General features: G+C 42.5%; 1 protein-coding gene across 10 annotated transcripts in view; it reads right to left on the bottom strand.

Moving 5' to 3' along the window:
* LOC119902815 (mitogen-activated protein kinase kinase kinase kinase 4-like) overlaps positions 1-13,206 on the bottom strand; it is a 38,218-nt gene that overhangs the window by 19,863 nt on the left and 5,149 nt on the right. For all 10 annotated transcript variants that reach the window (XM_038719186.1, XM_038719190.1, XM_038719199.1 and 7 more), the window contains exons 3-6: positions 6,838-6,894; positions 1,142-1,267; positions 751-861; positions 575-665 (exon numbers count right to left, since the gene is read on the bottom strand). In XM_038719186.1, coding sequence (XP_038575114.1) covers positions 575-665; positions 751-861; positions 1,142-1,267; positions 6,838-6,894 — 385 coding nt within the window. The remainder of the gene's footprint in view (positions 1-574; positions 666-750; positions 862-1,141; positions 1,268-6,837; positions 6,895-13,206) is intronic.

The raw sequence follows: 13,206 nt of genomic DNA, 5'->3' as shown, positions 1-13,206 counted from the left end.
TCAATTTTGAGGCATGTCAGATTGTAGGAAGAATGCCTGGTGAATCATATCACTACAATGTAAATAGAGAAAAAACCCAGATTCAATCAGACACATATCAACAACCCCTGTCATCCATTTGTACTGCTCTCATATTTTCAAAATGTGGTCAAACAACAGAATTTTGATAAAACCTGTCTTTGGTGTTGGAAGCTTTAAAGGGCCCTGAAAACCCTTTTTGCCATCCAGCTTCTTCTTAATGAGTGACCGCGTCCTACACAAACACACAATTTTCTGATGGCAGGTTTGGTCATTTCACATTAGAGACTTTCACACTTGTTGGTCCTTTCTTTTCTAACAGCTTTGAAGTGGAAGGGGGCTCAGTTGGAAAACCATGATCCGTGTTTAGCGGCATTTGAATGTACAACAAAATGTAATGACCACAGTTTTTGTTCGACGACCAAAGAATTCACCACCTTTCTCTCAAGATTGTCAACTTGTTTGGGCCCAAAATGCACAGCGTAAATTGACAATAGATCCTCAGCAGCTGACACTGATCTGAGACAGTTATTAAAACACATCACTAGCCCCTCACCTAGTTTGACTTCAGCATTCTCAGTCAACAGGACATTCTGGCCCTTTATGTCACGATGGATGACATGGTGGGCATGTAGGTGGGCCAGACCCTGAGGAGCAGAGAGACACAGGACATGAGTGACTGTGGAAGGGGAGAGGAGAGGAGAGGAGAGGCGGAGAGGACAATGAGCTCACTCTGAGGATCTCTCTGGAGATGTACGCGATCCAGTCTTCCTTCAGCTGGTTCCCCTTGGTGTTCTTCACCAGGTCTGTGATTGAACCAGCTCCACAGAACTCCATCACCAACTAAGAAACAGGGATATGATATAAATCATCAGAAGATTAGTCCATGATATCTGACCAAACAATAATACCTTTAATGCATGACCTTTGAAAACATTGCCCAAAGAGACCACAGTAGTATGAACTACAAGAAAAAGAAAATACTAAGAGGGTTGAGCAGAAAAGATAACTGAAAAAAGGAAAAGTTTTTGGAAGAAATAATCATGGAATCTACATTTTTCTACCTTCTTCTCTTCTTCTCTTCTTACTCGACCTTAATTACTGAATGGATTTGAGGACTTACCCATAGCTGGTCATCGTGTCCCGGGGGGCTCTTCTTAATGAAAGCACCATAGTAGGTGGCTATGTTTCGATGGTGGGAATACTTCTTCAGCATATTGATCTCCAGTTTAATTTCCTCCTCCTCATCCTAGACACACAAACAAGTTACAGAAGTAAAAAAGAACAAGAGGGTGTTTGTTGTATCCTTCCACTGGAAAATCTTTATGCCGGAATACAATAATCAGTGTGTGTGGGCATCGGCCTTTAATCATCATATGGCCTCGGCTGATTTCATTTCAGACCCAAATCAATTCACTTCCATATTTAGGGTCAAAGCAAGTGTCAAGCTATGGGACAACGCCCTGGTGGGGTTTCATTTCAGCTTGGCCAGGCCTCATTCATCCTGCGTCTAGGACTCGGCTACGGAACAATGCAGTATGATTTGTCTAAATAATTCCTTTGTTTAGGGATTAATGATGCATGAGTGAGTCTCATTGTGAGGTGATGTGTACAGTAGCCATTAGCAGTATTCCATGTAAAAATAAATAAATAAATAAATACAAAAAATCAAATATACATTGGATCTATGGCAAATCCCCCCACAGATAATACATTAGTATCAGGCTGATATTATCATGATTACAGCTGTTTAGGGCTGGGAAGGAAGCCAGATCAACTGCCAGATGTAGCTTTGATGCAGTGTTAAGTGAAGCCTCTGTTGGGTATGGCCTTTAGTGCAAGTAAAATAAGTAAACCTGTTCAGTATCACATCTTCATAAAAAGGTCATAATTAGCTGCAGTGCTAACTCCCTGCTTGAACCCAATAGCAAGATGACAATGATTAACAGTGACAGTGAGTTGAACACACGCAGGGATCAACCCATGGGTGGTTTGCTTTATGGTTACATGGCCACTCCTATAGAAAGTACAGTGGGAGGAGGGGGGACATAAACCAAAGGTGGGGGGGGTTGTACAGCAATCACTGCAGACTAGAATGTGTGAGGTTTGCCTCTACTTATTAACAGTGATTTTATTTCATTTATCACCAGGCGGCACAGCACCAAAATGTGAAAGAAAGGTGATGCTATGTGGGTGTTACCATACTGTATTGTGCATCAAAAATAGCAAAATGGCAGTTGGCTGTCCATGCAGGCGGCCATACTGCTGCTGCATGACTCGTTTGAGTTGACGTAAGCCTTTCTGTTGTGCGCACCCCCGCTTCCCAACCCTTCCCCCCCCATCTCTGCTGTGCAGCTGTTGGATTATCACACTCCCGACAGTGAAAGCCTCGCCGCCACAATTCAGGTTGTGAGGTGAGGGAAAGACTGACACAATCATATGGTGATGCATGTCAGAGATAAAGCAGAGGAGGAATGAAGCTTTGTATTCCCTCATATCCTCTGCACTCAATCAAAATACACACACATAAGACACAACTAATCTGTGGTACTAGGTCACACACTATCTTCATGCATTATGCTTTAAGATACACTCAAGAAGAAATAATAAGGTACAAACTATATAAAATACAATTTTTTCTCAAGCTTAATTTTTTATTGTCCATCATATGGACAAAAGCCAAAATTCTGGTTAAAAGAGTTTAAATGCTGGGTTCCAAACTGCAAAAACAAAACCCGGCCTTTACGAAATTGAAGCGCAAAGCCCAAATCACCCAGTCATCTCTATACCAGACAAATGGTAATGCTTTTAATAAAATTGAATGAAAGTAGAGAGGCATCCATTTTTAGCTTCGGGAGCTATATGACGGCACAGAAGAGGAGTGGAGGAACATTTGGATTTGAGAATGTGGAGCAGGGATGAGAATGTGGGTCAGAGTGACACTGGACAGGCCAGCGTGCCTAGGGATGAGCTCCGCAGGCAGGACAGTGGAGAGAGCACAACATGGCCTCACTAAACCACAGCGAAGATGATCAAGTAACCGTTACAAGAAAAAGAAACCCATTTGAGTGCGATTAAGATGCTACAAAGTTAAGTCAAGTCACAAATACCTTGTTGGGTTGGTCACAGATGGATGTTTTAGCATTACTATACTAACTTGGAATATCTGTAAGAATATATTCTCTACCCATTCGGGTGCTTGCGATTTCATTTTAATGAGTGATTATGAGGTTTAGGGCTGCAACTAACTGCCATTAATCTGCAGATTATTTTCTCGATTAACTGATCAATTGTTTGGGCTAAAATACGTCAGCATATAGTGAAACATTCCTGTCACAATTTCCGCAATCAAAAGGTCTCATAGTCTATACTGACACCTTTCAAAGTGCACTCATATCACATCAAACTGTCTCATTATCCACTTACCACCAAATGCAAATTTGTCACTCTAATGGATTAGCATACTATTTAATGCCCACAAATTGAATCACAGTTAAAAATCACTGAGAGGTCTAACAGTAAGTAAGCTTTATCACTTTAATGGAGATTTCTGTCTAGGACTTTTACGACAGCATAAGCTAGCGTTAAAGGCACACGCCCAATATTAGTCACTGTTATGTACAGTCCTAAATACAGCCAAGCTCTGTCACAGGAAAACCAACATAGTGTGTTGTGTAAGGTGTTGGGACGCTGTGAGCCTCCAGAGCAGCTTCAACGCACCTTGGCCTAGATTTTAAAAGGTCTCTGAAACTATACTTTGAGTCACATCGTTTTCACACTGATCAAATAAATCAGTGAGCCCTCTCTCAACTTATTTTTCCTTTAATTTGTCTCCTTAATTACAAAAATAATTTCACTTCTAAATGAGACGCAACAAGCGGCAATCATTTTCACAACATATGGTAAAAACAGGTTTAGCCTCAGTGGGCCCCTGCTACAGTGGGTACGGAAAGTATTCAGACCCCTTTAAATTTTTCACTCTTTGTTTCATTGCAGCCATTTTCCAAAAATCAAAAAAGTTCATTTTATTTCTCAGTAATGTACACTCAGCACCCCATCTTGACAGAAAAAAAACTGAAATGTAGAAATTTTTGCAAATTTATTAAAAAAGAAAAACTGAAATATCACATGGTCATAAGTATTCAGACCCTTTGCTCAGTATTTAGTAGAAGCACCCTTTTGATCTAATACAGCCATGAGTCGTTTTGGGAAAGATGCAACAAGTTTTTCACATCTGGATTTGGGCATCCTCTGCCATTCCTCCTTGCAGATCCTCTCCAGTTCTGTCAGGTTGGATGGTAAACGTTGGTGGACAGCCATTTTCAGGTCTCTCCAGAGATGCTCAATTGGGTTTAAGTCAGGGCTCTGGCTGGTCCATTCAAGAACAGCCACGGAGTTGTTGTGAAGCCACTCCTTCGTTATTTTAGCGGTGTGCTTAGGGTCATTGTCTTGTTGGAAGGTAAACCTTTGGCCCAGTCTGAGGTCCAGAGCACTCTGGAAAAGGTTTTCGTCCAGGATATCCCTGTACTTGGCCGCATTCATCTTTCCCTCGATTGCAACCAGTCGTCCTGTCCCTGCAGCTGAAAAACACCCCCACAGCATGATGCTGCCACCACCATGCTTCACTGTTGAGACTGTATTGGACAGGTGATGAGCAGTGCCTGGTTTTCTCCACACATACCGCTTAGAATTAAGGCCAAAAAGTTCTATCTTGGTCTCATCAGACCAGAGGATCTTATTTATCACCATCTTGGAGTCCTTCAGGTGTTTTTTAGCAAACTCCATGCGGGCTTTCATGTGTCTTGCACTGAGGAGAGGCTTCCGTCGGGCCACTCTGCCATAAAGCCCCGACTGGTGGATTGCTGCAGTGATGGTTGACTTACTACAACTTTCTCCCATCTCCCGACTGTATCTCTGGAGCTCAGCCACAGTGACCTTTGGGTTCTTCTTTACCTCTCTCACCAAGGCTCTTCTCCCCCGATAGCTCAGTTTGGCCGGACGGCCAGCTCTAGGAAGGGTTCTGGTCGTCCCAAACGTCTTCCATTTGAGGATTATGGAGGCCACTGTGCTCTTAGGAACCTTAAGTGCAGCAGAAATTTTTTTGTAACCTTGGCCAGATCTGTGCCTTGCCACAATTCTGTCTCTGAGCTCTTCAGGCAGTTCCTTTGACCTCATGATTCTCATTTGCTCTGACATGCACTGTGAGCTGTAAGGTCTTATATAGACAGGTGTGTGGCTTTCCTAATCAAGTCCAATCAGTATAATCAAACACAGCTGGACTCAAATGAAGGTGTAGAACCATCTCAAGGATGATCAGAAGAAATAGACAGCACCTGAGTTAAATATGAGTGTCACGGCAAAGGGTCTGAATACTTATGACCATGTGATATTTCAGTTTTTCTTTTTTAATAAATTTGCAAAAATTTCTACATTTCTGTTTTTTTCTGTCAAGATGGGGTGCTGAGTGTACATTACTGAGAAATAAAATGAACTTTTTTTTCACATTTAAGTAAGTTTTACTTACCATTTTTGGAAAATGGCTGCAATGAAACAAAGAGTGAAAAATTTAAAGGGGTCTGAATACTTTCCGTACCCACTGTATATGCAAAATGATTTCCATTTAACAGAAGCAGTGTTTTCATCAAGTTACGACATGTCTAGAGGGAGCACCTACAGTAGTGTCCTGTCATACAGAACAGGAAACAATTGGGCAATATTCTTTGTACTGGTTATGCACGATAACAAATCAGTGTGTAACTCTGACTCGTCCTGACGTAGCTTTATGTGAGGAGTGGCAGCAGGCAAGTCGGGGCACACGGGCTACTGCTGCTGCGTCAGTGGCCTCTTTCGGGGGTTATGCTGATCATAGCGCCAGTGTATGTTGGAAATATGTGGCACCCAGTGGTGGTAAATGTGTCCTTATATAAATATGCGTGGGTGAAATTTAGCAGATGACTTTAGACTTTGTTGCCCCAGGGAAGACGATGAAACCCTTAGTGCAACTCGTTCACCAGTAAGGCCTGTCATTGGTGTGTACCAGTTACACCCATATTCCTCCATCATCATTATGGCAGTGTGGGTGGTTGGCCCTGCTGGCCTTCGCTGCTACACTGAAACCTTCTGCTTTGTGTTTCTGCATATGTTCATGTGCGGTTGTGTCCCTGCTGCAGACAAGACCTCCCACGGCTAAGGGCAGCCTGCTGGTCGCTAAATGACGCACTTCACTCAATAAGCATCCTGTTGCCTCTACCCTTCCTCTGCTGTTTATGATGTGTGTGTGTGCGCGTGTGTGTGTGTGTATGGGGGGGGGGGGGGGGGGGGGGGGGGGGGGTCATAGCAGAGCATGGCATTTTCTCCTCTGTAAGCTCAAAACCATGTGCCAACAAGTGATATCCAAGTATAATGTTGTAGAGCTGATAACTTCTGTTCAGTACAACCCACAATTCACAATACAAAAGGGGGTGAGGGGGCAACCCTCTGGAGTTGAAATAGAGAAGAAAACCCTAGCAATGACTTCATCACTTCAAGTTCTTAAGATGTGACAAAAACCTCAACAAACACTGGTCATAACTAATCTGTAAATCTGTGGAAAGGCCAGGCAACACATGCATGTGAAGCCAGTGACGTGATTGAAGTTAGGCTAAATCATGTTATTTATAAGATGGACTAATCTGACTGTCTTTGTCCAATCAAAAAATAAAGTTGTTTATATACATCATAGTATGGTGTGCCTAATTTGCATTACATTGAATCCTCTGAAGTGACTGCCACACGTACATTGTGGTGTTGAAGCTGAAACCATATGTTGTTTGGCCTTACCTCTGTGACGTCCATGACTTTGATGGCAGCCAGCTGTCCAGTCTTGACATGTCGTCCCTGTGACAAGACAAAACAGAGGTGAGCATCCATGTTTCACTTGGCAAACTCAATGTCCGGTTAATAACTGTCAACTGGGTGATAATCAATGAACTAAGGATGAATGTAAGCTCAGCTTCCTAAGAAGTTAAATAAATGTAAAAGGTATCAATTTGTATTTTTATACATAGGTTGTAAATAATCATACTCTCCACATTATTTTCTATATTAATGGATTATCTTTTTATATAACCACAAATGCCCATCACAGTTTCCAATTATGTTGTTAGCTGTTTTTAAATCTGCGGCAGTTCTCGTGAGACTGGTGTCAGAGTCATCTGGATGTCAATTCCTAATCATTCCATAATCAACTGCCATTTATATGTCACAAGGCAATCAATTGTTTAATTGTTCTCATGAAAGATTGCAATCTCAAACCAGATAGATCCCACAGTGAAGTAAACCAACTATATACAGAACATACCACATATGAGCATATTATTCCCAAGCTATGTAGTCCCAACATTCCCAGACTTCTCTGCTCTCCTAACACCCTACTGCCACTCCTTACATAAACAAAAGACCGAAATAGAGGCCTCTCTGTCCCATCCCTCCCACCCTGCTACCCCAAGAGGAGATAAAACATGGGACATTTTTTGGGAGCTGGCCCAATTGGGTATGGGTATTCCCCTTCCGACTCTTTAGGACAACACAGCAGTGATATAGCTGCTTTGTCTCTCAGCAACTGTATCAGGGACACATGCATCCAATACACTGTGCAGAGCCCGTGCACGGCTGTAGAAGGAAGACGCATGTAAATGCACATTCGTTCACACAGACACACGTGAACGCCGCCACCACCACCTTCGCCACTGCATTCCATAGTCAACTGAAACAGTATGGATTATGACAATCAAAGCCATGCGGGCTTAGGGGCCTTTTCTTTTCACAGGGCAGGAGAGGGGAATGAGAGGGACACTTTACAATGCCTTTAATCCTCTCCACTTTGATCCCAGGGGTCGCCACTACAAAAACAACACTGAAGCTGACATTACGGCCGTCAACTCCACATGTACTCGCTGCTAGCGCTGATGCAGCCTGCTTGGCTGCGTTCACTGCTAACAGGTGTTACCCAGAGAAACTCAATAGTCATCCTTACTTTTAAAAGGTACTATGTACTATTCAGTGGAAAAAATTAATCAATTAGTCAATTAGCTGAATGACAGGAAAGTAATCCGAGACCATATTGATGAGACAATGTAACTTCTGGCAGAACAAATATATTCTTCCTCTTACAAATGAAGCTCATAAGCAATAAAATGTACCTTTGCTCATTTCAACATGCTGAGAGGCCACAGCCTCACCTGGTCTGGTGTGACCTGTAGCTTGTTGTGGCCAATGTTAGCAAACTTTAAATACATATTGCTGTAACACAGACATCACTGAGGTATTTTGTTGACTTTATTTTCTATTTATGGTCCCACGCATTCTCAGTCAGGTCACCTAATGATGGTGTCTTTAGAACAACAGACCATAGATAATATTGTGCCATCATCGTATAATTGCTGCTTGTGGCCGCTATTCAGCAATTGCATAGTTTTGCTTCAAATCATTAAATTCACGGTTCACAGCCCCTCAAATGTGAATATTTGCTGTTTTTTGCAGGTTAAATGAATATTTTGGGTTTTGGACTATTGGTCAGACAAAAGACATCAGCTTGGGCTTTGGGGAAAATGTGACAGGAACCAATGTTGTAAAAAGCCCTCTAGCCCACACTAGGTGTAAACACTGCACCCGTAGGGGTTAAATGGTCTTAATCTTAAAAATAAGTAGAAAGAAAAAAAGGGGTCAGGAATTGAAGAATCAAGATGCCAATTGTGTTTCTGCGCTGATAAACCTCCTCTATTAGCACTACTCACTCACTCTGAGTTGAATACTTTTTGGAGACAAAGCTTGCTTTGATCCAAGGATGTAATCACAGAGAGGCCATCCAGATACTTGTGGGATACAGCCAGCTCGCAAACAATGCCATTTATCTGTCTTTTTGGCTTTTAACAAACCCAAGGGGTGGGTTCTTACACTTTTGCATTTGACATTTGCCTAGATAAATGTGTGTAAATATATGACCGCCTAGCAGAAATGCCTGTTTACATTGGGTTTATTGATAATTTGAAAATATGTGTTTGGAGAAACCAGGAGGTGAGAATACAAAGTGTTTTTTGCTATGATTCAGTCTCTGTGAGCCTGAAGAATTTATGGTCGTAATAAACGCCTCTCAGCTTCTGGGTGGAGATAGGGTTATTTAGGCCACAAGGTTATTGCATTTGATACCACAAAACAACTGGGTTACACAACATTAGCACATGAGTAATGAGAGTTTCTTGACATGCTTGAATCCCTTTCCTTCATCTGTCTATTGCCCTTGAAGTAAGGAAAACACTGAGCAGTTACTTGGGATTTAATTACAAATGATGTGAATCAGCACAAATTAAAGAGGCAAGTTTTGGGAAAGTCAGATATGGAGAAAGGATTCTGCCAAGTCTGCTCAATAGATCCTAAAAATCTACTATTAACTAGGTTACTGTATGTACTAGGAACTGGCCATGTATTCTCAATGAGACTGTAAATTATCCATTAATTTGTGGCAATTTCTTTAATTAATTTATTAAAAATGTTTTGACTGTAATATAAAAATCTTCTAAAATATCTGTCAACATTTATTTTATTCTTCATAAGCACATAATACATTGATAAGGATATTCCGCCAGACACTGAAACCATGCTCCTGACCTCAGTTTCAACATGGATCTGGCACTCCTATGTTTTGGTTGGGAAGGGCAGGTTTTTACACTACTATTAACTTATTACAGATACTGGCGACTACTTCTAGCCCTCTGAACCATAAATTATGCCCTCCTTAATAACAAGGATATTTAGTTATTGAGCTTAACGGCTCACAGAGCATAATTTGCAGCATTCAATGACTGACTAGCAAGCAGCAGCAAGTGACATATTGAATTTTTACTTTCACTAACTTCTGAATAATGGCAACACGTGATAATAGAGAATTCATAGTCCATCATAAGTCTATGGCATAACCAGAGATTAATCAAAAAATGCACCAACGCAGACACTGCTTCATTCTATAATGTCTTCCTTAACTTGCACTTGCTACAACATCAAGAAAACATCTACCGCTCTCTACTTATAAGGCAAACTGTCCTATATATGGCGGCAACAGATGAGTATTTTCATTACCGATTAATGTGTTGATTATTTTTTACACTTACCTGATCAATTGTTCTAGGCTAAAAATGTCTGAACATAGTGAGAAATGCAAGGTAACAAATTCAAAGAGCCAACGTTCGAGTCTTAAAATGTCTTGTGTTGTCTGACCAAGAGCCCCAAATCAATTTACAATATTAAGCAACAGTTTTCACATTTTGAGAAGCAAAATGTTTGCCAACTTCCTTGATAAAAAACGTAAACAATTAATTAATTATAAAACTGCTGAAAATGTATAATAAACAAATCAATAATCCACTGATCGTTTCTTATCCTGTGGCTGTGCCCCTATTACAGACCCTAGAAATAGGCATGGCTTGATCGCTAGAAGGCTGCGGCTAGGCCCTACAGGGCCCCTTGAAGCAGCCAGCTAGGCGTGGCTGTGGAGGGGTTATCTGAGGCACTGAGTTATCACTCAGCTCTCCCTGGCCTCCATCTCCACTCCTCCCATCGCAGCTCTTCTTAACCATGGCCAGATGTGCTGCTGGCCTCCCTCCAGCTCAGCACTAAACCACTGACTGACTTATTGCCTTTAGAGCCAGAGACATTAAGTTACAATCTACCCTAAAACAAAATACACGAGTCTATGGAGGGCTCAATTAATAAAACTGTGGAGGAGAAATCTCAGTCAGCGCTAGAAACTCTGTAAGAGCTGCTCAAACAGGTTGCTCTATTAAACTGAGTGCTGACATAAGGGTTTTGTAGAATTTCCCATTAAATGAGCATTAGTTCACAGGCATGTATAAACTACAAAGTGTGCCAACAGTGCCATTTAAAGAAAATACACGTCAGGTGTCACAGTGTTTCACCATTACTCCAGCATCTCTAGGTACATAAACCAAACACAGTTCTCGATATTTGTTAGGAAATTCGTGCTTTAGGGTGGATTTCCACTTAAGAAAAGTGAGCAGTAATGCACAGCAGTATTGTTAGTGGTCTGCCCACAGGAGTTGGGTGGACAATGGGGGAGTACAGTTTCCCATACACTTTTCCACAAGGCTCATATCGTGATTGACCAGAACACAAAGAACCTCTCCCCTCCCTGCATCATTCACGTTAATGTAACATCAATTACAACCATTTCAAAATGCTGACAGGCTTTCAAACAAGGTAAACCTAATGTTCCCCCACCCCACAACAGGACTCTTGGCCCTGAGAGCTGAAAATGAGCGACATGCTTTCTCACTAGCCATGTAGGTGCAAAACAAACTTGGTTTCATATTATTAGTACACACAGCGAGGGAGGGAGAGAACTGCTGGGTGCCATGGTTCGGATCTGTAAAAGGTCACAGGTGAGTGTGTGAGCCTGTAGTGCCGCATTAATGAGATGGATGACCCCTCACGCAGGGTCATGTGAACATCTAAGGTGATATTTGAACTGGCAGACTGAGTAGGTGGGTGGACAGAAGGTGATAAACAGGCAGGTCAAACCCCCCCCCCCCCCCCCCCCCCCCCCTCCATCCACCTTGGGAAGCAGATGCAGCAGCAGAAGACGTATAAACTCAAGTTCATTTCAAAACTTGACGCTGCACACACACTTCTGCCTACGCCTTCCACAACACGCATCAGATAAATGCTGGGGAAAGGAATGATCAATTAGCAGTAAGCAGCAGCACGTGACATCCAGGGCTGTGGCTTGCCCCTGCCTCTCTGGACTCTACCACTTTTCATACTGCCGCTGCATACCAGCACACTGACCCAATTCTCACACACACTCAGCCTCTGCCCTGCTCCTCTACTCCAGCACTCCCCAGAGAAGTGAGGATGGAAGCGGCAAAGACAAAGAAAGAAACAGTGGTGAGACTGAACGGAGAACGAAAGAAAGGGAGTGGACAGAGGAGGAGAGCAGCTTTGAAAAGGGAAGGAGGTCATCGCATGCGAGAGAACAAGATAACGTGTGAAGTGCAAGTACACACAGGAAGCTGAATAAGAGTGTCACACAGGAGGCCGGTTGATGTGACTGTACATCTATTGATCACAGTGCAGCAGTTGGCTGCAGTAAGGGGTCAAAGATGGACTGGCTGAGCCTTTCCTCAGGACGCTTAGGGTGTAAAAGTAAAAATAAGCCAATAATCCTGTAAATTATGGCTGCAACTGATAGGTGCAGTATGTTAACTTTACTTGCTAGTTTGCAGGTTTTTAAATAAGGAAAGTGGGATTCCCACTGTGAGAAAATATCCTTATCCCTGGTATGAGGTCATTAAACTAATAAAAAACAAAAGATGAGCTGTTGTCTTGGAAATGGTTTTTAACTGCATGTGGTAGGAATAGGAGCAAGTTGAGCGGGTCTTAGAGAGAAGAAGGATTTTACTCTGGAGAAAATACCATCCCCTTGATTTGGACTCAGGTGTTCCCACTACATGAGAGGATCTATTTGTCCCAGCACATTAGCACATTAAAACAAGACATTTGTTAAAAGGAAATGCGATCTTGAAGAGAAAAGAGCTGTCAAGGAAAGGCACTGGAGAAAGACAGGCCAGAGACTGTCTCGTCTGCCAGCGCGCCTTTGTGTCTCATCTCAACACCACTTGGGTAATGAGGTGGCTCAATGAGCTACACACAGACCATGGCATGAACACACACACACACACACACACACACACACACACGGACACAGAGAGTTTTGTTCAGGCAGCATGGCTGGTCAGGGGACGTTGCGGGTCTTGTGACACCCATTAGGGAGGGAGAGGGTCACTGTAGGGGAGATGGGCACAAAAGAGATGTACACTGCAGTGTGTGTTGCTATCTTGAATGTTTCATGCATGACTTTTGACTCTTTAAAAAGAGCTCAAACTAATGTACTTGCAGTTACACCGTGTCTGGATAATAGAACAAGAGTGCGAGTGTGACACAACACAGGACCCTGGCCGCTTTTGTAGCCTGATTCTGACCTAAAAGCTACACAGCCAATTAGCACTGAGGCTCTTTACCAATGAGCCCCATTCAGGAGTCATTCATTAGGCAAGCCCTTCACTGCCACAAGGTCCAGCAGTGGCATCCAAGCTACTGCTCTGCAAGCAGCAAGTCATTAGTAGCATTAGGCTATAT

Source organism: Micropterus salmoides, unplaced genomic scaffold, assembly GCF_014851395.1.
Source record: "Micropterus salmoides isolate LMB-PRFRI ecotype aquatic unplaced genomic scaffold, ASM1485139v1 Ms_hic_scaffold_1, whole genome shotgun sequence".
Lineage (NCBI taxonomy): Eukaryota > Metazoa > Chordata > Actinopteri > Centrarchiformes > Centrarchidae > Micropterus > Micropterus salmoides.
The sequence above is the reverse complement of the archived record's forward strand: the minus strand, read 5'-3'. Positions and strand labels throughout refer to the sequence as shown.